Source organism: Bubalus kerabau, chromosome 8, assembly GCF_029407905.1.
Source record: "Bubalus kerabau isolate K-KA32 ecotype Philippines breed swamp buffalo chromosome 8, PCC_UOA_SB_1v2, whole genome shotgun sequence".
Lineage (NCBI taxonomy): Eukaryota > Metazoa > Chordata > Mammalia > Artiodactyla > Bovidae > Bubalus > Bubalus kerabau.
The window spans coordinates 8,330,183-8,356,439 of record NC_073631.1 but is presented as its reverse complement, the minus strand read 5'-3'; the positions used below and the strand labels follow the sequence as shown (position 1 = coordinate 8,356,439).

Below are 26,257 nucleotides of genomic sequence, written 5' to 3'. Positions count from 1 at the left end.
GAGAAACAAAGGAGACTATAGCAAAAACAGCAAAACTAAAAGCTGGTTCTTTGAGAAGATAAATAAAATAGACAAACCATTAGCCAGACTCATCAAGAAAAAAGGAGAAGAATCAAATCAACATAATTAGAAATGAAAATGGAGAAATCACAACAGACAACACAGAAATACAAAGGATCATAAGAGACTACTATTAGCAACTATATGCCAATGAAATGGACAACTTGGAAGAAATGGATGAATTCTTAGAAAAGTATAATCTTCCAAAACTGAACCAGGAAGAAACAGAAAATCTTAACAGACCCATCACAAGCACAGAAATCAAAACCGTAATAAAAAATCTTCCAACAAACAAATACCCAGGACCAGATGGCTTCACAGATGAATTCTACCAAAAATTTAGAGAAGAACTAACACGTATCCTACTCAAACTCTTCCAGAAAACTGCAGAGGAAGGTAAACTGCCAAACTCATTCTATGAAGCCAACATCACCCTAATACCAAAAGCAGACAAAGATGCCACAACTAAAGAAAACTACAGGCCAATATCACTGATGAATATAGATGCAAAAGTCCTCAACAAAATTCTAGCAAACAGAATCCAACAACATATTAAAAAGATCATACATCCTGGCCAAGTGGGTTTTATCCCAGGGATGCAAGGATTCTTCAATATTTGCAAATCAATCAATGTGATACACTGCATTAACAATTTGAATGATAAATATCATATGATTATCTCAATACATGCAGAGAAAGCCTTTGACAAAATTCAACATCCATTTATGATTAAAAAAAAAAAAACCTTCAGACAGCAGGTATAGAAGGAACATACCTCAACATAATAAAAGCCATCTATGATAAACCCACAGCAAACATTATCTTCAATGGTGAAAAATTGAAAGCATTTCCCCTAAAGTCCGGAACAAGACAAGCTTGCCCACTCTCACCACTACTATTCAACATAGTTTTGGAAGTTTTAGCCACAGCAATTAGAGAGGAAAAAGAAATAAAAGGAATCCAGATTGGAAAAGAAGAAGTAAAACTCTCACTGTTTGCAGATGACATGATCTACACAGAAAACCCTAAAGACACCACCAGAAAATTACTAGAGCTAATCAATGAATATAGTAAAGTTGGAGGATATAAAATTAATGCTCAGAAATCTCTTGCATTCCTATACACTAACAATGAGAAAACAGAAAGAGAAATTAAGGAAACAGTTCCATTTACCATTGCAATGAAAATAATAAAATACTTAGGAATAAATCTACCCTAAGAACAAAAGACCTATATATAGAAAACTATAAAACACTGATGAAAGAAATCAAAGATGACACAAATAGAGAAATACACCATGTTCATGGATCAGAAGAATCAGTATAGTGAAAATGAGTATACTACCCAAAGAAATCTATAGATTCAGTACAATCCCTATCAAATTACCAACGGTATTTTTTAGAGAATTAGAACAAATAATTTCACAATTTGTATGGAAATACAAAAAACCTTGAATAGCCAAAGCAATCTTGAGAAAGAAGAATGGAACTAGAGGAATCAACCTGCCTGACTTCAGGCTATGCTACAAAGCTATAGTCATCAAGACAGTATGGTACTGGCACAAAGACAGAAATATAGATCAATGGAACAAAATAGAAAGCCCATAGATAAATCCATGCACCTATGGACACCCTATCTTTGACAAAGGAGGCAAGACTACACAATGGAGAAAAGACAATCTCTTTAACAAGCGGTGCTGGGAAAACTGGTCAACCAAGTGTAAAAGAATGAAACTTTCTAACACCATACACAACTTCTAACACCATACACAAAAATAAACTCAAAATGGATTAAAGATCTAAACGTAAGACCAGAAACTATAAAACTCCTAGAGGAAAACATAGGCAAAACACTCTCTGACATAAATCACAGCAGGATCCTCTATGACCCACCTCCCAGAATATGGAAATAAAAGCAAAAATAAACAAATGGGACCTAATTAAACTTAAAAGCTTTTGCACAACAAGGAAACTATAATCAAGGTAAAAAGACAGCCTTTAGAATGGGAGAAAATAATAGCAAACGAAACAACTGACAAAGAATTAATCTCAAAAATATACAGGCAGCTCCTGCAGCTCAATCCCAGAAAAATAAATGACCCAATCAAAAAATGGGCCAAACAGCTGAACAGACATTTCTCCAAAGAAGACATACAGATGGCTAACAAACACATGAAAAGATGCTCAACATCACTCATTATCAGAGAAATGCAAATCAAAACCACAGTGAGGTACTATCTCATGCCAGTCAGGATGGCTGCTATCCAAAAGTCTACAAGCAATAAATGCCGGAGAGGGTGTGAAGAAAAGGAAACCCTCTTACACTGTTAGTGGGAATGCAAACTAGTACAGCCACTATGGAGAACAGAGTGGAGATTCCTTAAAAAACTGGAAATAGAACTGCCTTATGACCCAGCAATCCCACTGCTGGGCATACACACCGATGAAACCAGAATTGAAAGAGACACGTGTACCCCAATGTTCATTGCAGCACTGTTTACAATAGCTAGGACATGGAAGCCACCTAGATGCTTATCGGCATATGAATGGATAAGAAAGCTGTGGTACATATATACATGGAATATTACTCAGCTATTAAAAAGAATGCATTTGCATCAGTTCTAATGAGGTGGATGAAACTGGAGCCTATTTTACAGAGTGAAGTAAGTCAGAAAGAAAAACACCAATACAATATATTAATGTATATATAAGGAATTTAGAAAGATGATAACGATGACCCTATATGTGAGACAGCAAAAAAGACAGAGATGTAAAGAACAGACTTTTGGACTCTGTGGGAGAAGGCAAGGGTGGGATGATTTGAGAGAATAGCATTGAAACATGTATATTACCAAATATGAAATAGATCACCAGTCCAGATTCGATGCATAAGACAGGGTGCTCAGGGCCGGTGCACTGGGATGATCTTGAGGGATGGGATGCAGAGGGAGGTGGGAGGAGGTTCAGGATGGGGAACATATGTACACCCATGGCTGATTCATGTCAATGTATGGCAAAACACTACAATACTGTAAAGTAATTAGCCTCCAATTAAAAAAATAATTATTTAAAAAAAATACTGGAGTTGGTAGCAACTCCAGGGGATTTTCCTGATTCAGGGATGGAACCCAGGTCTGCTGCATTTCAGGCAGATTCTTTACTGTCTGAGCCACCAGGGAAGGCCTTGGACAGTGTCTGCACCTGATCAAATACCCCAGCAGAAAAGAATTCCATCTCAACCCAATTTAAAGTTAGAGCAAAGGGAGTTTTGACACACTATACAAACTCTCCTCAAAGTGTTCTCCTTTAGGTAAAATAGGCAAACACAATCACAAGAATACTAACATTCATAAAAGCTGTAGCTTTTCTAAGTTCTTATTCGCATTTCTGACAAACTTTCACTCAAATACAAATGGGTTTTTAAATCATGTATCAGAGTTTGGGGCTAAGACTGACCAAAAAGGACCTAAAACAGTGGTAAAGAACTTGCCTGCTGATGCAGGAGACGCAGGTTCAATTCCCAGACTGGGAAGATCCTGTGGAGAAGGAAAAGGCAAGGCACTCCAATATTCTTGCCTTAGAAATCCCATGAACAGAGGAGCCTGGTGGGCTACAGTCCATGGGCTCGCAAACGGTTAGACATGATTTAGTGACTAAACAACAACAACAAAGCACTGAGTGCAGCTTATCATTAGATAGATAAGTTAAGGTGAACTTGGAGAACTGACTGCAGTTGCTTTCTTAGCTTTTTAAGGCGGAACTCCATTCCCTTAATTATGCAATAAACAATTTTGCACAAAATTCATGCGAAACTCCTAGATCTAAGGATCCATTGACCAACTCCTTACTCTAATAAACTAAGAAGCAACATTTTCTAGTGATCCCATTCTACTCTGGTCTTCATTATTTCTTTAAACATCATCAGTGCAGTGAAACGTCAAAACCTTTAATTTCTGAATTCTTTTTTCTTGCTCTAAATAGAACCAATGTGCTGATGGTATGGCTATTAAGCATTTCCAGGGAACTTCTTAGAAAACAGAATTACTTTTCTTTTTGCTTAGCAAATTAGATTTAGACTTAGATTTATTAAACATTTAAGAATAAAAACATAGAAGCAAATGAATTACAAATATGTACTAAGGTTAATTTGTGTTGTTTCTTTGTTGTTGTTAATACTAGGTAAATTAGATCAGATATTTTCTCTGTTAAACTTCTCTTGTGCCAATATGTTCTAGATGACAGCATACGACAGGGTAAGATTTAGTAAGAACTCTATGCATTGTGCAGAAATGCAGGCAGGTAGTATTTTTTGTGTTTCCCCAGCAATGTCACTTCACCTGCCAGGTTTCTTTCATATAAACTTGTCTAAGAAGCAGGGTAGTTGCAGGGTAATTGACATCTAGTGAACAGGGAAACTTACCACATGGCAGAGCAGTCAAAATTCACCAAGAGCCATTTGTGGGGATTAAAGTTAAATGAATCTGCAAACTGCCAAGGAATAAGAACAACAAAAAGAAAATACTTCAATTATTAATGCTTAGCTAAAAACAAGACCTCATGCATAGTAATTAACAGTTTGTATTCTCAAATAAAAATTGTCTGATCAGTCAGACAGAATGGGAATCAGGTGAAACTGGGGGGTCTGGGGCTCATGGGCACTTGGGCAGCTATCCCAAGCTACCTGAGCCTCATTTCATCCATTTCAAATCCTATCTCATGAAACATGAAGCTAATATATCTGATTCTGGGCTGAGGCACAAAGGGAGGAAAAGAGCTTTGGAGCCAGAGAATCTGGGTTGGCATCTGGGCACAACTGCTTCTCTGTGCGCCTGGATGGGAGTCCTGCTTTGTAGAAAGGTCATGAGATAACAGCCGTGAATGCCTCAGCATGGGTCCTAAGGGTGATGCAGAAACAGTCTGGTGCAAACCCTGTAACTGCTCTGTGGTTATAGGGCCATACAGATTGGGGAGCCATGTGATGGAAAAGTGGCTGTGATCTCAAGCAGCTCTGGTTACGTCCAGAGAACTGGTGAGAGCAGTCATTGGGCGGGGCTTATAAAATGACATCCCAGGCAGCCCTAAACCAGGCTCTGCTCATAGAGGGCGAGGGGAGGGACTTGCTGAGCTGGTAGGGCTGTGCCTTGGGCACCCTGCAGGGCATACCCACAGAACCAGAGCTAGACTGTGGTCCACCGGGCATAAAAGGTACCAGGTTGTAAGCTGGGAAAAAAGCACAAGCTAAAAGCTGAGAGTTATGCTTTATTTGACAGACTTTCCCAGGACTCCAAGCCCAGAAGACAGCATCTCAGGTCACTCTGAGGGACGGCCCTGAAGAGGGAAGGGGGAGGCCAAGCTATATAGGGGTTTTTGCAACAAAGATCAGGTAGTTGGAACATCAAAACATTACTGTCAATTAAAGGAAACCAAGGGCTTCCCTGGTGGTTCAGTGGTAAAGAATCTGCCTGTAATGCAGGAGATGCAGGGGACAAGGGTTTGATCCCTGGGTCAGGAAGGTCCCCTGGAGGAGGGCATGGCAGCCTACTCCAGTATTCTTGCCTGGAGAATCCCATGGACAGAGGAGCCTGGCAGGCTACAGTCTATAGGGTCGCAAAGAGTCAGACACGACTGAAGTGACTTATCACACAGGCCAAGGAAACCAAATATGTCAGGTTAAGGAATTTAGGGCTTTTCTTTGTGTGGGAAGATGCATGAGTCTGGGCTCAATGAAATCATTACCTTGATGGGCATGTCAGCTACCTGGGGCCAGTGTGCTGGGCATTCCTATCCTGAGTCCCCACAAGGCTCACTTTCGGGGGTGGCTGTGAGGTGATGTCTGGATGGCTGCAACACCCTTTATTTACTGATGTGGCAGCGGCATTTTTTTATGGGAATTTATGTGAGGGATTGGAATTAGATAATATCTAAGGCCTTCCTAAAAATATATGCAAAAATAAATGTGTTAATCCTAATTTGGTGTGGGGCTATCACATTTGGATCAAGGGTTGCATTTCAAAGACCTTGGATAATATAAAACATGCAGAATTTCAAACCATATGAAAGGTCATGGGACCTTTCTATCATCCATGAGGATGCCCACCCCCAAGAAGCAACACAAACACACTCTATAGTTCAGTGGGTTCTCCTGCTTTGACACTGGTGAATCCCAATTTGTTTTTGAGGAAAGTCATAGTTCTACTTTTCCACATAAAATGAGATGTTATTCATATTTTATGCTGTGTACTTTCAATTTTGCATAGTCTGAAGTCACATAAAATTTATCCACACTTCAAACTACTAGACTATTTGACAATCGGAATTTTAATTCACAGGTGCTATGGCAGAAAATTGGACTGATTCAGCTTAGAAAATACTTTATGCATGTTTCCCAAACTTTATGAACTAGCAAAGTTCTCAGAGTATACGTACCATGATCAAGAATAGGAAATGAAAATATTGTAACTAATATACAACAATCAGGATCAGCCCATTTTTCATTGAATTGACTTCCCTGGTGGCTCAGACGGTAAAGCATCTTCTACAATGCGGGAGACCTGGGTTCGAGCCCTGGGTTGGGAAGATCCCCTGGAGAAGGAAATGGCAATCCCCTCCAGTACTATTGCCTGGAAAATCCCATGGACAGAGGAGCCTGGTAGGCTACAGTCTATGGGGTCGCAAAGAGTCGGACATGACTGAGCGACTTCAATTTTCACTTTACCAATATGGATGTAATAGAGCAACAACTGTTCTTGTTTTTCTAAATATTTTCTTCATTCCAAAGACACCACATTCATTATACTCAAAACAGTGAGAGGATCTCTGGACACCAGTGGTAACAACTGCCAACAACTGGCTCTAGGGTCACTCGTCAAGTTCAAGAGTCAACCTATTTTCAAGTAGGACAAATAAGAGATTTCAACCAGCAAGACTGACTAGGGCAGTCTGTGTTTTCACTGACTTGTCAGAGCACGTGCCCCTGGCTTGTCCTCTGGCTGAGTGACAGGACCTGACTCCACCTGAGGCCATGTGCCTGTATCTGTAATTGAAGCAGAAGACGACAGTGGCCACGCCGAGACCCCAGTTGGGAGGAATCTCCTAGGGGGAAGCTTCAAAGTCTCCCCAAGGCTTTGGGACACCTCTCCTCCATCCTGACGAGGGAGGAGCAGGAGGGGCCAGGAGGGGCCAGGAGGGGCCAGGAGGGGCCGGAGGGCAGACACTGGAGCTCCTGATGGCCACCTCACCCCTCCACCCACTCTAGGGGCTCAGATTCATTTCCCTCCAGGTTCCAATAAAAAGCAAAGTTGAGAAAGAGGCAGGAAATGACAAGGAGTTTCATTTGTTGATAATGAGAAACAAAAGGTGAAAGAAGGGCTTTGTTTGCTAGGAATTTCATTAGTTTCCTCCTGGGGGCTGATCTCTTTAAACCTCTTTCATTACCCGCAGGGATGTTTCTTCCTGCTGATGGAGAGGAAGGTGCTTATCAGCAGGGCTGGGCCGGGTAGACAGGATATTACAGTCCCTTATCTGCCAGATGAGCAGCCAGCCCTCCCAGCCCAGCAACCATAGGAGGTTGGATGGCGTTACTCATTGTTGGGTATGAAACTCTATCTGATACTGATAGGAACTCACTGCAGAGAGGTGCCGCCCCACCTCTGCGGTGGTCTGACAATTAGACACCACCTCATGAAAGTGAAACTTTGAGTTGTTGGTTCATAAGGAAGAGAAGAGTGTAGTGGGAACAGATCATGAAATTCTACACTAGACACTCAGAAAAGACCAGGCCTTGGGAGGGCACATACATCCTGATGGATGCTTTGCCCCTGGTCTCTTGAGGTCCCAGGGAAGGGAGACATTGCCAGTGATACGTATCATCACACATAGGACCACAACAAAATGCATTTACATGGTGGAGAGATTTCTTCTTCATTTCCCAGCACCAAACACCCACCTAACTATCAGCCATGAACTACAGGAGTCAGTGTGAGCACCCTGTTACCAGAACTTCTCATGTACTTTCACCCCTTCCCAAGATTTCCAGAGGCCTCCATGTACCCTCGAGGATTGATCTAAGCCCTTGCACACATTCAGAGATCAATAAGTAATTACTGAATGAATGAGTGAATGAATGGATGGATGTGATGGAGGCATAAACCAGAATGCATTTTCATTCATTAGTGACAAAAGGCTTACTCATTTCAAAGATGAGAATTTTGTATTATATACCACTGATCCCTACTTTTCTAGTATTATGGCGTTATGAGAATTCAAATCAGTCATTAGAAAATTGATTGGCAGCAGACAACAGATCAGAGAGAGGCTTGGAGGGACAGTCTCTCCAGGCTGTAGTGAGAAATGAGAATAACATGTACTGTGTGCACAGCTTGCTGTGTGTGGGTGCTGCTTCTCAGCCCTTTAAATATGATTAACGCTTCTGATTTTTATAATAACCCCTCAAAGGAGGGTTGATTATGAAATCCATTTTGTGAGGTATGGAGAGGTTACTAGCCTGCCCAAGGGGATAAGGGTGGTCTTGGCACAAAGCCAGGATGCAAATCCCAAGACAACACCCTTGATTCCTGCACCACATGAGGCCATGGTCTCAAGAAACCCCTGTCTCTGAGCATGAAATCATTACTGACAAAGCCTGCTGCTCTGGGCCCTTCGCTGCATGTACATCTGAGTCCCTGGCAAGAAGAAACCTCCTGCCCTGTGAGCTGCTGACAGTGAAAACCTGCTTGAGTCTGGAACAATTTATTAGGATCTGTCCCTAAGGTCATCTCTGTGCGTTAAGTCTGCACCCTGGAGAAGCAGACCATCGGTCAACCATTTTGATTGCTGTTTCTCAAAAGGATCAGATGTTTTAGGAGGCATTTCAGGCCATATATACCAAATTCTGAGCATGCACGGGACATTTAAATGCATTGATGGCTGCTCGTTCCATCTCTATGAACATGAACATCATACTCAGTTGCATGATCAGAACACGACTGTAACATTGACTTAGACTGAATAGAATGGTGGGCTGGTGTTTAAAAACCACCCATTGATCTGAAATGCATTAAGATTTTATTTTCTTCCTAAATATTTCCCCATCATCTTATGAACTAAAAATCTATCTTATCATGACAGCTGTGCCCAGGATCTGCAGACGAGAAACAGTATAAACATCAGGTGTGTCTTCTTTGAGAAGACAGGTTTTGGAACCAGGAAGGTTCTCACCCCCTGTCACAGGGAGGTGTAACTTCTAATCATCACAGAAATGGGTATGGAAATGACTTGCTGAAATGAACCACAATAGCGAAAAATAAAAGTATCACATTCTTATAAAGACAAATCACTGATCACAGTATATATACCTTTTAAAAATGGTGTTGTTGATTTCCTGCCCATTGAGCTCGTCGCAGAACCCTGAGTATGTATAACTGATTCACTTTGCTATACAGCAGAAACTAACACAACAGGATAAAGCAACTACCCTCAAATAAAAATTTTAATAAGTAAATAAATAAAAGTGATCTTGTTAAAGAGCACACTCACCTCCACGCCATTCAGAAGATGCCGGAACTCAGGGCAGATGAAGGCACTGCCCGCGTAGGCGGCATCCACGTGCAGCCACAAGCCCTCCTCGTGACCTGAAGCCCAGAAATGACCTGTGAGTTCTTGGAGGGATGTCCCCGTGCCAGAGTCAAGTACCTGTCCCATCCTGGCACCTTTTGAACATCGTCTGTCAATAGTGTTTGTCGGTCTGATGTCTGCATCCCTGACAGGCGGTGATGCTGAGGCAGCACCCCTTCAATGTTGCTGGCCTGACAGTGCCAGGCACGGGGACCAGTAAGCAGCACGCGCATGGAGGCAAGGGGAGCACCTGGACTTTCGGAGTTGACCCTCAGGCCCAGCAGAGCTCCATGAGACCAGCATACCCCACTCGCATCCCGCTGTCCACATCCACTCCAGGTATACACTCTGCTCTGCTCTCCCTGCCTCACTCACTGTGAACTTTCTTTCCAATTCACTGGGCTCTGAAGCCCTTCCCACAAGCATCTCTTGAGGTTGGGACCACCCATAGTCCCCACTGGTCTCTCTACCCTGCTCCATCTCCACAGGAAGTTCAGGCACCTATTTTATGCTTCCTGAATCTTCTCAGCTCCTTTCATGAGTGTGAATTTTGTGTTCCAGCCATGCTAGAAGGGTCTCACAGTACAGGAACCTTCTAGCATTGAGCTGGGAGAGAGTCCTGTCTGAACGTGCTCCTCAATTCACGTGCATCTGGGTTCAAATCCCTCCCCCAGGTACCCAGCTGCCATGTGGCCTTCCTGCCATGCTGCACGCTTGCTCTGCTCTCAGCAAATGGAGATAAAGCAGCACTCAGACCCTGAGGGATAAACCAGATGACACCCATACTGTACCCATCACGACACTAGGGCAGACTCAGTGAGGAACGAGATGATCACTGTGACTATCCCCAGCCTCAGCACTGGGTGCTTCCCATGGCTGTGAAATACGCAAGCAGGAGAGCTGGTGGGTCTGGATCAAGGGGTGGGCTCCTTCCTTTATGGGGGCAGATGCTGCCTCAGGAGACCTGGATCAGGGCACCCTTGCAGGGGCCGGTCAGGACCTGCCAATGCATCTGTGCAGGTGAATAGATTCACAGTTCACTTTTGCCTGCATGATGCTGGTTCATCACACACAATGCTATGAGGAGTGAGGAGCAGTTCTGAATTCTGCTGATAAAAGATGGAAGAGACATTTCAAAGCCGTGATTCAGTTTGAACTTCAGGATGGAAGGAACAAAAGCCCTCAAAATCCAACGAATGTTGGATTAAGGTCAAATGTGTCCTGGGACAATGATAATTAACACAGAGGGTCACAGTGGGTGAGGCCTAAAGTGCCTGCCCCCAGGTGCCCTCAGAGCCCCCACAGATGTGGCTGTGCCAGAAAGGGCACGAAGCCTTAGGAGAAATGGAATCAGGAAAGGACGCAATGGCCAGTACCGCTGCAGCAATGCTGTCCTCTGTTGCTGCTATAGCTCAGCTCTACTGAGGGAGGGAGGAGCTTCAGACACGCGTACAGGATGGACACAACCTCTCAGGGTGAGTTTGGGTTCTCTGTGGGGCCGCAGAGGCTGCTGTCAGAGAACTGCATTTTCTGCTAGAGGCACTTGGGTAGAGTCTGACAGATGCCAGGGTCTGTGCCCAGCTCAGGCAGACAAGGCAGGAAGGAATACAGCCATGAGGGCAGGAGGAGGGGGATGGAGTTCTGGGGACCCCTCAGCCCTCACCCCGTGAGAAAGATGCTTGTCACACAGTAAAACCACAACCCCTTTCCTTAGCTGGGCCTCGCCTGGGAAGACAAGGAGAGGAGATCTGACCTCAGACCCCAAGGAGGGGGCTGGAATGATGCCAGCCCCCAAGGCTGTGTCACTGCAGAGGGTACAGGAGATCTCGGGGTGGGCAGTGAGTGGGGAAAGGCAGAGGGGCCTCGGGTGGGAAGGGGGTCCCCAGAAAGAAGGCTGCGGAGAGAACTAGCCTCACCCCAAGGAGCTCTGGCCTTTGCCCTTGGCTCTGGGGAGGGGAAGGCCGTGTCTGCTAGGACTCATCCCCCAGACAGTGCAACAGCAGGGTTTACAATGGGGGCTTTGGGTCACTTCATATCAGTTTTGAGTCCTGGAGGACTAGGAACTGGAAGTATTCACTGGATCTCCTGGAGGGGCCAGGAAATGTAGGCAGCCTCCCGGCCAGCGTGTGACAGCCCAGGGATATACCCTGACTGACACCACAGGCTGAGCGAGCATCCCTGGCACGGAGGGTCCCACCCTGTGCCTACTGTCCTGCTGTGGGACTGGGGGGTCTCACAGGTGAGGATGACCAGAAGCCCCCAGGCTGAACCATGCCCCACTCTGCCCTGGGCACCTCCTCTCTGCTCCCAGGTGTGGAGTGTCAAACCCGCAAACCCGAGGGAGGTTTTTGGAAGCCCTGACCTGGGAACTGGTGTCAGGACCAAGGGCAGCTCTGGGGGACTGGCTTCCCCCCAACCGCGAACTTGGCCTAAAACTCCTGCAGACAAGTGAAAAATCATAAACAACAAGGGATTCTTGTGGCAACAGAACCACTCAGTACCTTGACTGTGGAGGCAGATACATAAACCTACACCAGTGATGATGAAATTGTCCCAGGCTTAATAACACCCCCCACACCCAAATGAGGACAAATGTAATTGGGGAAATCTGAATAAGATGACCTCCCAGATTGCACTGTCAATTTTCTGGTTGTGACATGTATTTCAGTTTTGCAAAATGTTACATCAGAACAAACTGTGAAAAGTACACAGAGGGTGTCTATTATTTCTGATAACTGCACGTGGCTCTGTTGTTCATTTGCTAAGTCATGTCTGATTCTTTGTGACCCCATGGACTGCAGCACGCCAGGCTTCCCTGTCCGTCACCAACTCCTGGCATTTGCTCAAACTCATGTCCACCGAGTCGGTGATGCCATCCAACCATCTCATCCTCTGTCGTCCCCTTCTCCTCCCACCTTCAATCTTTCCCAGCATCATGGTCTTTTCCAACAAGTTGACTCTTCGCATCAGGTGGCCAAAGTATTGGAGCTTCAACTTCAGCAACAGTCCTTCCAGTGAATATTCAGGATTGATTTCCTTTAGGATTGACTGGTTGGATCTCCTTGCAGTCCAAGGAACTCTCAAGAGTCTTCTCCAGCACCACAGTTCAAAAGCATCAATTCTTCAGCACTCAGCCTTTTTTATGGTCCAGCTCTCACATCCATAGATGACTACTGGTAAAACCACAGCTTTGGCTAGATGGACCTTTGTTGGCAAAGTGATGTTGCTGCTTTTTAATATGTTTGTCTAGGTTTGTCATAGCTTTGCCTCCAAGGAGCAAGCATCTTTTAATTTCATGGCTGCAGTCACCATCTACAGTGATTCTGGAGCCCAAGAAAATAAAATCTGTCACTGTTCCCACTTTATCCCTTTCTATATTTGATGAAGTGATTGGACCAGATGCATGTGGCTGTATCATTATCTCAATAAATATTTCAATTGAAAAAGGAAAAGACTTAACATAAACTCCCGCAGAAGGAACTTCCGGATACCCTTGCTGAGTGGATTCCCCATGGGGTTCTCCTCGCTCCATGAGGAAAGGGAGAGCCAAGGGCCACATCCTGAGTCTCGTATGTGATTATCCAACAGCACAACCTGCCTTCCAGCCTCTTCAAGTACTAAGGGTAAATGTAGGAGTCCGGGGTCCCGGAGACCCCATGGCTGGAACACAGGAGTTGCACGCCCCAGGACCAGGGCCACCCAGCACCCAGTGAGGCTGCCTGCACAGGGAGCTTTCTGCCCCACCCACAAGGGAGGAGGCAGCCTCTGTCCTCTCGAGCCCCCGCTGCCTGCATGTTTCCTTGCAAGGTTTCCATGGCCCCACAGACAGAAGCAGCAGACCTCTGGAACTGTCTGCTGCGTCCTCACCAGCCATTCCATCCTGCCTGCCCTGTATCCTGTCCCACACCCCTGGGACCTCCGCCTCAGCTTCCCACTTTCATATCTTTTGCCTGTCTGCCTTCAACTCTCTGCTTTCTGTTTCTTATCCTTTTCTCAGTAAAATCTGCCAGGAATTTCCACTGATCACTCCAATGTGACCAACTGAAACAGTCTCACTGGCAAATTGTTTCAGAAGAAACTAAACAGAAAGTGTCTTTCCTGGGACTTCCCTAGTGATCCAGTGCCTAAGACTCTGCGTTCCCAATGCAGGGGACTATCCCTGGTCAGGGAACTAGATCCCACATGATGTAAATGGAGTTCACACGGGACTTCCCTGACCATCCAGTGGTTAAGAATCCACCTGCCAATGCAGCGAACATGGGTTCAACCCCTGGTCCAGGAAGATCCCACACACTGTAGAACAAGTAAGCCTGTGGGTCACAGCTCCTGAGGCCCAAGGCCCCGAGAACCTGTGCTCTGCAACAAGAGAAGCCCCCACCAGGAGAAGCAGGTACACAGCAATTGGAGAGTAGGTCCTGCCGGCAGCAACTGGAGAAAGTCCGTGCACAGCAGTGAAGAACCAGGGCAGCCATAGAGAAATAATCAATTTTAAAAAAGAGTCTGTATGCTGAAACCAAAGATCCCACATGCCTCAACAAGGACTGAAGATCCCATGTATATAACTAAGACTTGGAGCAGCCAAACACATACATAAATAATAAACATTGCTTTTCAAAAAGCCATCTTTCCTAAAGCAGTAGTTGGGAGAAGACCAGTTTCTGATGAGCCTCTTGGTCAAATACTGGCCAAGATAACTAATCTGAATTATTTTAATGGTTTTCTCTGATCGCACTATAGAACCAGGTTGACCTGGTCTTATCCAAAGTTGAAGAATGCTAAATATTTGGTGACAAGCAAGAAAATGATACTCACAGGAGGGCAAGCAGGTAAAAGGTGCTCATTCACTGTGAAGACACCACCCATGGTTCATAAGAGCCTTGCCAATAATAAATAGAATTGTCTAAATTGCCCTCGTGGATAAGCCTGGGCAGTGAGTGGAGGGTAGTGGTGCTCATTGGATCCCTCAGCACCCCGGGAACAGCCTCTATGTTTGGCACCAAAAGCCCCTCAATGATCCAGCTCTTCCCACAGCCCCCAGCCACGGGAGCCATGGGAGCCCCAGGACAGGACAGCAGCCAGTGCTGAGGGGCAGGGTCCTGTGGGCTGTGCCCCGTGGGGCTCTCAGCCCTCTAATCTGATAGCCGTGGACTGCTGTCAGCTGGCCAGGGCCCGGATGTCCAGTTCCCAGCCTGACATCTGAATCCAATGGCCCAGAGCCTTGACCCAGGATCAGAGTTTGCAGCCCGTGAAGCCACGCCTATGGCCACAGCCAGCTTGTCCCTCCTCCCTGGCCTCAACCCCAGCCTTGCACCTCTGACTCCAGCCAGCGGGTAGGACAGCCATCTGCCGTGGTCACGGCTAGGGAGCTAGAGCCCATGGTCACAGGCCAGGAACGCCCGGGGCCACCTGGTGGGCCAGCCAACAGCCTCACATCTCCTGAATCCCAAGGGCTCCCCCCACCCTCCTGCCTCACGCCCTCTCTGTGTGTTAACTCAGTCATTCAGAATCCCATCAGTTCACAATGACAGGTTCTTCTGACTGCACTTTGCAGGTGGGGACAGAGCTCAGAACTGAAGCCACAAGGGCGGCTGGGCTGCAGCACAGCTGCTGTGACTGCGGCCGGCTCGATGCACGCCGCCCAGCCATCATTCACGGTGGGGGGAGATGGTCCATCCTGCATACCCTGAGTGTGGTCCACAGGTGGACCCAGGTGAGGAGAGCTGAGAAACCCCTGGAGTTCCACAAATGGGCAGTGAGCCAGGCCCAGCAGCCAGCTGGATGCCTGGCACAAGCCACAGCGTGGCCAGGAAACATCTAGACCCTCCAGGGGGCTCCTGCTACCTGCCTCCTCCCACCCTGGGCAGCGGCTCTGCCTGCAGCTAAGGAGCTGGTTCTCCTGCCCCGAGGACAGAGAGGATGCTCATAAGCCAGGCCTTTGCCTGAGAAGAGGCCTTCCAGCAACAGAAAGCCCTGCTGTGTTCTGGGAGCCTCAGGTCCAAGCCACTTATTCCCAGCTGACCTTTGAATTCTCTGAATTCTAAGAAAACCTCAATGCTCCACTGAGGGAGGAGGGAAGTTAAGTGAACTGTTAGCCGCTCAGTTGCGTCCGATTCTTTGTGACCCCATGGACTGTAGCCCGCCAGGCTTCTCTGTCCACAGGATTCTCCAGGCAAGAATACTCGAGTGGGTTGCCATGCCCTCCTCCAGGGAGGCTCCCAATAAACACACAAAGCTCACTTTCTTCTTGCGAGGAATTTAGTTTTTTTTTTTTTTTTTTATTAATTGATTTGCTTAATTGCTTTATTTGCTCACCTATATTCAGGAATTCCAAGAAGGCAAAAAAAAAAAAAAGATGCTGGAAGACTTACTCCAAGGACAAGAAATTCTCTGGCCGTCCTACACACAACCCTCTGAGAATCTGCAAAGTTGGTTCTCTTCAATGGGACAACACAGCCTTCGCGATCTGATATCACTGTGGTATTTTACTTATTAGCACTATGTTGGTACCGCTAAGGTTAACTGTTGTCCGGTTAGCCCAAATTCTGAGTTTTGGGAGTTCAAGCTTAAGATTGTGTCACTGTAAACATGAGAAGAGTTTGGCAGATTATTCCACAATAAGTTTCATGATGTTAATATTATAATATGGTGTATTACTATATAATTATATTACATTTACATAATATATTATCAGTCAGTCAGTTCAGTTGCTCAGTCATGTCCAACTCTCTGCAACTCCATCACCAACTCCCGGAACTTGCTCACTCATGTCCATCAAGTCGGTGATGCCATCCAACCATCTCATCCTCTGTCGTCCCCTTCTCCTCCTGCCTTCAATCTTTCCCAGCATCAGGGTCTTTTCCAATGAGTCAGTTATATATTATTATAATATTATAATATATTATTATATAATGGTATAATATAATATTAAGCTAATATTATGAAGGAGAGCCCAAAGAGGCAGCTCACTAAAGTCTTTGGATATCAGGAAATTTTTTCCAAATAAAATTTAATCAGATACTTACAAATGGGCCCCACTTCTAAGAGGTTGTCAAAGGAGCAGCAGGCCGTGGTCCCCAGTGTAGCCACCACCTGGAGGGCAAGAAGCAAATGTCCTTTGCTCAGTCCTACATCACAGTCCCTGCTGTCACCTCCACACACACGGCCACACCCCCAGCCCCAGCCCTGGCAACCCACGAAGCTCTTGAGACCAGGGTCTGCATCTTATTTGTTCGTGTTGCTAGCAACTCACACTTTGCTGGCACAGATTGGGTGCTGAAACATTCACTGCATGCAAACACCCTCCAGATCAAAAAGCATCTGATGTTTTCAAAACCAAAGAGCCTAATTGATCTATGGTGGCGGGTGCTGTCTAAATAATGAAATTTCTCTTTCAATGTGACAAGACTGAAATTTCATTCAATCTGTGTAGCCTTTATGGAGCCTCCAGCAATTATCTGTGCCCTGAGAATAGAGATGGAAGGATCAGAAAAACAAAGCTAGTAAACTTGAGAACAGGGCTGGAGGCCTCCCTGGTTGCATTTCACCTATGACCACCTGTGTTTGATCTGAAAACTGAATGTGTCTCAGCGTCAAAGTGGTCTGACCAGGGAGGTGTGGGGCTCTGCCCTGGGATGGCTCAGCTGACATAGTCACCTGAGCTGGAGAGAGCGATGCTTTGTTATTCAGGTCAGGGAAGGCCAACAGTGTGGGAGCCTATGGCCACTGAAGAGATAGCTTGTGATATCCACAGGGAGAGGGGATGCCGTGCCATGCAGGGCCACACAGGGAAGCACCAGTGTTGATCAGGAGGTAGAGGAAGGAATGGAGAGAGGGGAAAGGGTGGGTATGAACTCCAGGTTCCAGCAGAAAGGAACAGGTGAGGCAGGCTTAATACTGACAAGCGTAGTATTGTGAGTTATTAATAACAAGTGAGTTATTTCAGATTACTGCAATGGGCTCTGGGCACAAGAGCTGCTCTGGTTGTCTCTTTCCTGGCTCTGGGGGATCAGGCCAGGAGAATTGCGGCCTGGAGTGTGAGAGCGCTGTAGGGGATGTGGCAAGGTGTGTGGGCTCTGAGAGTGCTGGTTTGCTGAGGAAAGGGTCACTTTCCTTTCAGGTCCCCAGGAGCTGGCTAGACCTCCAGGGTCAGCAAGCTTCTTGAGACATCTAGTTATCAGTAACACAGAAAATGAAAAGGCAAGATGGCTACACAGACGTTAAAGCCAAGCACGTGGGACAAAGAGGCCAGATTGGAGGCCCAGCTCTGCATCATGTGGACACCTGCTGGGTGTTAGTTTTCTCATTTACAGCACAAACGCACTGGACCAGGACATGCCCAGAGCCTCAGGTCTGTGAGTGTCGACCCTTTCCTAAGCAAACCAGCACTCTCAGAACCCACACACCTTGCCACATCCCCTACGGGGCTCTCACACTCCAGGCCACTAGTCTCCTGGCCTGATCCCCCAGAGCCAGGAACCAGATAACCAGAGCAGCTCTTGTGCCCACAGCCCATTGCAGTAATCTGAAATAACTCATGCTTGTCAGTATTAAGCCTGCCTCGCCTGTTCCTTTCTGCTGGAACCTGGAGTTCATGCCCACCCTTTCCCCTCTCTCCATCCCTTGCTCTACCTCCTGATCAATACTGGTGCTTCCCTGTGTGGCCCTGCATGGCACGGCATCCCCTCTCCCTGTGGATATCACAAGCTATCTCTTCAGTGGCCATAGGCTCCCACACTGTTGGCCTTCCCTGACCTGAATAGCAAAGCATTGCTCTCTCCAGCTTTGACCTTTCCCATGGCTTCCTAGTCCCTCTCCTCCCACCTCTGTGCCCGCCCCTCACACCCTCCCCACCCCAGTCCAGGCACCAGCCACCCTCCAAGCCTGCTCACTCCTGACCAGATGAGTCACTGAGTGGGAATCTGAGTCAGTAAGCCATTTTCCTCTGGTGTTTGCAATTCCTTCCAAAAATATAACTGAATATTAAAATGCTTTGTCTAAGGGTCCTGGTTTGGTAGGTAGAATGAGACCCATAACATGCTTTGTCTCTGTCATAAAGCTTGTGTAGCTTTAAAAAAAAAAACCACAGGATAATTCAACCATCTTAATATCACTTGCAAATTATTTTCTCAACTTTAAGAGTCTCTTAGGAATGACACTTCTGACATCCAGGAATTCCTTTCATTTCATCTCATTTTCCTCAGTTAAATCCTAATGGAAATAAATGCCATACCATCTGTTTTTAAAATGCAACCTGAATATCCTCTTGTCAAAATTATTTTCTATTAATGTGTATATGGCAGTGAGTCTAGAATAATTTCACCAAATATTAGTACTGTTTGTCTCTTATGATGAGATTTGGTTAATATTACATCTTTTATTCTGAGATTTTATGTTAGTATTGATATTTTCATTCTGCCGTGGAGCATTTTATAAAATCAAGAAAACACTGCCCAGTCCTGGGAGTGGCCTCAGCTGAGAACATGTCTCAGCTTTGCAGACATTATATTCACTCATCAGGACCCTCCTGATTTGGGTGTCTTTGGGACCCCCTACTTTACTGTTAGCTTAAGTGAGACACTCAGCGTGGGGTCTGAGGACAAACAGGCAGGACCAGACAAGAAGAGAGCTCAGGTATGCTTAACTCTGGTTCTGCCAGTTAAAGAACCCCGCACACTGGCCATGCCTGAGGCCCTTCCAACCAAGCCCACCCCTGGGCAGCTCCCTGCACAGCATGTGGGCAGCATGGGACCCAGGGTCCCAGGAAGATGTGCCAGGCTGGTGACGGCAGGGCCCATGTGTCCATGTTTTAAGGGCTGTGAGTCAGCTTGTCCTCATTCTCAGAAGCCGCTTTAACCCCAGCACCTGCTCTGCTCTGGGCTCTGATTACTCGGCTCGGCTCAGAGATGTTAACCTGATTTCAGCTGCTCTGCAGAGACCTAATCACATTTGCAAAGCGGGAGGCGGGCTGGGCGCCCCACCTCTGAGAGCCTGGGGCTGTCCTGCTACCCCACGCTGCCGCCCGCCCTCATCTGCCAGTCTCACCACTGCCCGCTAGGCTCTGCCCTCTGCCTTGGGCCTGATCTTATCAGGTCAGGAAAGCAAACCACCAAGAGGAAGAAACCGGCGAGTTCCTAGAGGGCTTCCAGTTCAGATCTGCCCCATGTGCCCCCTACTTTCCACAGCAGGTCACACTTCGAAGGGGCTGTAGCCCCTTTGTGAACCATGATGCAGGTGGGCAGGGCTCGTGGGCTCCAGCGGGCTAGCTTGCTTAGGAAAGGCTCACATGCCTTTCAGGTCTCCAGCACTGGCTAGACTTCCAGGGTCAGCAAGCTCCCTGAGACATCCAGGCATCAGGGTCTGCATCTCAGGATCGGCCACAGAGTCACACATGTGAAGGATGATAACCACCAGGCATTCGTTTCAATGGGAACCAGCAAACGTGTCAAAGCTCAAGCAACACTCCTGCCTGGTCCAGGCAGCCTCTGCTTCCAGCTTCACGGGCCCTTGGCTGCCCCTTTAAGACAACAGAGAAGGAAACGGCAACCCACTCCAGTACTCTTGCCTGGAAAATTCCATGGACTGAGGAGCCTGGTAGGCTACAGTCCATGGGGTTGCAAAGAGTCGGACACGACTGAGCGACTTCACTTTCGCTTTAAGACAACGGCCAGCTGCATCTCCTCATGCCTCCAGTGATCCTCCCCATCTCTGTGCCTTTGCAGGATTGTTTTCTTCCACAAGACAGGCTCGTGATGCATGTCCTCCAGGACGGGGGGCTTATATGTTAACTCTCAGCAAAGACTTCACTGACCCCCCACTGAGCTCATCATACCCTCTGCCGCTTGTCCATGTGCGTGTGTGTGCGTCAGTTGCTTCAGCTGTGTCCAGCTCTTTGCGACCCCGTGGACTGTAACCCTTCAGGCTCCTCTGTCCATGCAGTTCTCCAGGCAAGAATACTGGAGTGGGTCGCCATTCCTTTCTCCATGGGATCTTCCTGAACCAGGGATCAAATCAGGGGTCTCCTGCCTTGCAGACAGATTCCTTGCCATCTGAGCCACCAGGGAAGCACTGTCCACATGCATAGTCCTCACCAAATGGCACAAAGATCAGTGGACATGTCTATCTGCCACCAGGAGCATTGCAAGAGGAAAGCGACCATGCCTACGCACGGATCCCCGGGGCTGGCATAGCGAGGGCTCTAAGGAAGCAGGCGTTTCATACAGGTCGAACTATGAGCTCTGATGAAACCCTCTGCTCCAAATCCCTGGACCTCTAATGCTGATTACACCGCACCCTGGTGCAGACTGTTACCTTAATATCTCCACTCCAGCCAGTAGGATGCTTGAGGGCCCTCCTTGATCTCCATCCCACAGGCCCAGTATGTCATGGGCGTTCATTTGTCAAACAAGTGAGTGACTTAATGAATTAGCATGGAATTGTTTCTTATTCCATCATGATAGGCTTTGAAGTGCAATGAGTGTGAATATCTGGCCCTTGCTCCGAAGACTGTGAACTTGTCACCTTTTGCTTGAGAGCCCACCATAAGGATAGTGAAATGTAATTGATGGAGGTGTAGATACCTCTTAAATGGTGCATATAAAATGCCCCAACAGAGGTCTTGGCCACCCTGAAGAGCACATACATGCTCTTATTTCAAAGTCTTCATCAATACAAAGACGTAGAGTAGCAGCCAAAATGAAACACTGTGCTGCCTCTGAATTTCCACCACCAGATTATGAAGGTATAAACAAGAATGCTGCCTGCCACATCAGTAAGCAAACAAGGCTGTGGCCACCAAGCCATCGGCCACTGCAGCTGCCCCAGACTGTGCGCCCTGAGTGGATTCAGGATGGAGAAAAGCCAGATGCTGACCCTGGATGGTTAAGGTGTGTATCAAAGGAGTGATTTCCATGAACCCAGACTCTTGCTTCTTCCCATATACAGAACAGTGCTAAATTCAAAATGAGATGTTTAAAGTAGAATTAGCATCAATTCTACACAATCTCTTCCAGAAAATAGAAGAGGAAGGAACTGCTTCTCAAGTCTTTTTATGAAGTCAGTATTACCCTAACATCAAAACAAGACTATAAAAAGGGAAAACTACAAACCAATATTACTCATGCATATAGAAGCAAAAGTCCTTAAATGTTAGTAATTTGAATCTAGCAATAGGAATTACTTTATGAACAAATGAGATTTACTCCAGGAATGCAAGGCTGGTTTAATATTTGAAATCCACTGTAATCCACCTTGTTAACAGACTTAATAAAACCACTCAACCACATCAATCAGCGTAGAAAAATAATTTGACAAAATTCAACACTAATTCATGATAAAAATTCTCAGAACTTTAGGAATGGAGAAAACTTTCTCAATTTGATAATGAACATCTACAAAGCCTAAAGATAACATCACGCTTAATGGTGAAAAACTACATTCATTTCACTTTAACGTTGGAAACCAAATAAGAATGCCTACCTTCATCACTGCCAAACAAATAGTACTTGAAATTCTATCCAGTGCAAAAAGGCATGAAAAATAAATAAAAGGCAAACAGGTCAGAAGGGAAGAAATACAGTTGTACCTGTTTGCATATGACATGGTTTCTAGACAGAAAAATCCATAAAATTCATTTTTTAAAAAACCCTCCTAGAACTAACAAGTGAGTTCAGCAGCATTACAGGATACAAGGTCAACATAAAAAGTTAATTGTGTTTCTGTAAGCTACAATAAACACATGGGCACCTAGATTAAACATACAATGCCGTTTATAACTGTTCAAAAAAGAATTATGTAGGTATAAATCTGGCAAAGCAAGTATAGGCTTATATGATGAAAGAAATTAAAGAAGATTTAAATAAACACAGAGACATATCATGTTTATGGCTTGACAACATAGTAAAGATTTTAATTAACATATAGGGCAAAGGGAAAGTCTCAAGGGAAATTTTCAAAATATTTTTAATTCAATGAAAATACAACTTACCAAAATGTGCGGAATGCGGTGAAAATAATGTTTAGGGGGAGCTCTATAGCATTAAATGAATATGTACACTAGAAAAGAAAGAAAATTTTCAACCCAGAATGTAAGCTTCCACCTTAGGAAACTAGAAAACAAAGAGCAAATTTAAATCCAAAGGGCCTAAAAGAAAAGAAATAATAAAAATTAGAGTAGACATCAATGAAATTAGAAACAGGAAATCAATAGTGAGAGTCAACAAACCCAAATGCTGGTACTTTGAAAAGATCGATAAAATTGATAAACATCTAACTAGGTTAACTAAGAAAAAAGAGAGGACACAAGTTTCTAGTATTAGAAATAAAAGGACCATCACTACTGATTTCCTGGGTGGTAAAAGGATAATATTTAAATAATATTATGAATAACTCTTTGCCCACAAATTTGAAAACCTGAATGAAATGGATCAATTCTTTGAAAGACATAATTTTTACAAAAATCGATGCTCTCAACAGGTCTGTGCAAAACCACTGAAATCCAAGTGGTTGGTATTAAGAGGCGGGGCCTTTGGGGGATCATGAGGATGAGGGCCTTGAGAATGGGATTAGTGCTTCTATAAAAGGGCCCCCACAGAGCTCCTGAGCCCCTTTCTCTATATGAGGACACCCAAGAAGTCAGCTGTCTGCACCCAGGAGAGGACCCTGAGTAGCACCCACACTGGGTGCTACTTCCTGCCTCCAGACTTCCTGCCTCCAGAACTGGGGGAAATAAAGTTTTGTTGTTCATAAGGCAATTGGTCTGTGGTAGTTTATTGTAGCAACCTGAACAGACTAAGATGACCTGTATCTATCAAATAATAAAATCAATAAATTAATAGCCCCCCAAAACAGGCAGCAACCAGCCCAGGTGGGTTCACTCATAAAATCTACCCAATGTTTAAGAAAGGAATTAAACTAGATACAGAAAACAAATTTGTGATTACCAGCGGGGAGAGGGAAGTAGGCGGAGGAATGGTAAGGGCAGGGGATTAAGAGGTGCAAACTACTATGGATAAACCAGACAAGCAAGTGTTGGGACAGGATAAGGATGCATTGTACAGCACAAGGAAATATAGCATTATACGATAATAAGTGTCAATGGTGCATAACCTGTAAAAATGCTGAACCTCTATGCTGTATACCTGAAACCAACAAAATATTGTAAACCAGCTATATTTCAGTTTTAAAAAGAGACAAATAAAACTAATTCTCTATAATCTCTTCCAGAAAATGGAGGAAAACAGAATGTTTCCTAACTCATTCTGTGAGGCCAGTCTCACCCAAGTTCCAAAATCAGACAAAGACATTAAAAGAAAGAACCACAGACAAATATCTCTTATGGATAGATGTGAAAATTCTCAAAAAAAAAAAAAAAAAAACAAAAAAACACAAGCAAATTGGATTCAATAATATATACAAAATAACAACCAAGTGGGACTTACTATAGGTATGCAAGACTGATTCAGCACTGAAAATCAATTAATATAATCTATCATGTCAAAAGACTAAAGAAGAAAAAAATCACATGATCATATCAAAAGATAAACAAAAACTATTTGACAAAATCCAGCAAAATTTTAAAAATCTTAGCCAATAGGATAGAGCAGATGTTTTGATAGATGTTCTACCTCAACTTGATAAAGAACATGTATTAAAAACCTGACATCAGAGTTAATAGTGAGAAACTAGAGGTTTTCCTGATAAGAACAGAAACGAGGCAAGGATATTTGCTTTCACCATGCCTATTCAATATGATGTTGGAAATTCTAGCTATTACAAAAAGACAAAAAAGGGACTAAAGATACACAGATTGAGAGGGGAAGATGACACAATTATCTATATAGAAATACACCTCCCAAATCAAAATCAAACCCAAAATCTCCTGAAACTAGTAAGCAATTACAACAATACAGATAATAAAGGATAATATACAAAAGTCAGTTTTTTTCTCATACTCCAGCAATGAAAAATTTGAGTTTGAAATTAAGAACACAATACTATGTACACTAACACCAAACTAGAGAGGCAAAGCGAGAGAGGGAGGGAGAAATACTTAGATAAAAATCTAACAAAATACGTGTAAGATCTATATGGTGGTGGTTTACTTGCAAAGTCATGCCTAACTCTTGCAAACCCATGGACTATAGCCTGCCAGGCTCCTCTGTCCGTGGGATTCTCCAGGCAAGAATACTGGAGTGGGTTGCCATTTCCTTCTCCAGGAGATCTTCCTGATCCAAGAATTGAACCTGGGTCTCCTGCATTGATTCTTTACCAACTGAGCTGCAAGGGAAGCCTCAAGATATATATGAGGAAAACTATAAAACTCTGATGAAAGAGTTTATCAAAATAAATGGAAAAATATTCTATGTACATGGGTAGGAAGACTCAATGTTGTCAAGATGTCAGTACTTCCTAATTTGATCTATAAATTCAATGCAATCTCATTCAAATTCTAGCCAATTATGTTATGGCTATTGACAAACTACGTCCAAAGATTATAGAGAGAAGCAAAAGAAGGCAGAAAACACAACACAATACTGAAGGAGAAAAAAAAAGTCAGAGGACTGAGACTACCCAACTTCAAGCCTTAGCAAAAGCTACAGTAATCAGGACAGTGTTGTATTGGGGAAGGATACACAGACAGATCAATGGATCAAGACAGAGAACCCGAAAATAGACATACACAAATATGGTCACCTGATCTGTGACGAAGGAGCAAAGGCAGTTTAATGGGAAAAGAAGAGTCTTTTCAACAAATGGTGCTGGAACAGACATTCACATGCAAGAAATGGATTTGGATACAGACTCACACCATCTACAAAAAACAGTTCAAAATGAACCATAGATATAAAGGTAAAACACAAAACTATAAAACTCCTAGAAGCTAACACAGGAGAAAATCTGAAACATATTGGGTTTGCAGATGAGTTTTTAGGTGTTACTGACATAGTCCATGAAAAAAATTGATGAGATGAACTTAAAAACTTCTTTGTGGTAGATACTTTCTAAGAATGAAACAACATGTCCCCAACTTGGAGAAAACATTGGCAAAGCACACCTCTTGATAAAGGACTGATTTCCAACAATAGTCCAAAATATAGAAAGAAATCTTCAGACTCAACAGCCTGACACTTCTTGATGTTTCTACAATTATTTGTTTATGCTCCTTATTCCCTTGGAAAATCCTTGAATCAAGATCAAATTATGTATAAAATCATGCCTTCCGTCCCTCCCCCAGACTACATGTTAGTTATTCAACAAATGGTGGTAAATTTGAATTGATCAAAACAATTTTTGGATAAAAAAGCTCATCTCAAAGAGTAACTCTTAAAAAGTAAGGGAAGTTATAAACATGTGGCACCTAGAGTCTATTGAACCTAGCTTGCTCTACAACTCGGAAGTACCCAGATTTGGATGGGTGCCTAGGAGCATGGAATCCTGGGCGCACAGCAGAATCTGGAAGCTGCTGGGAAGCAACTCCAATATCTACCATGATCCCCAGAGAGCCTGGAGCAGGGCCTGGGCATCGGCATTCTTCTTAGCTCCCCAGGTGACTCCAAAGTGTAGCCAGATGACCGCACGGGGCCAGTGCC

General features: G+C 44.7%; 1 protein-coding gene across 2 annotated transcripts in view; it reads right to left on the bottom strand.

Moving 5' to 3' along the window:
- Positions 1-26,257, bottom strand: part of DDC (dopa decarboxylase) — a 77,165-nt gene that overhangs the window by 33,601 nt on the left and 17,307 nt on the right. For both annotated transcript variants that reach the window (XM_055589649.1, XM_055589650.1), the window contains exons 6-8: positions 16,694-16,760; positions 9,594-9,688; positions 4,480-4,547 (exon numbers count right to left, since the gene is read on the bottom strand). In XM_055589649.1, the coding sequence (XP_055445624.1) occupies positions 4,480-4,547; positions 9,594-9,688; positions 16,694-16,760 (230 nt within the window). The remainder of the gene's footprint in view (positions 1-4,479; positions 4,548-9,593; positions 9,689-16,693; positions 16,761-26,257) is intronic.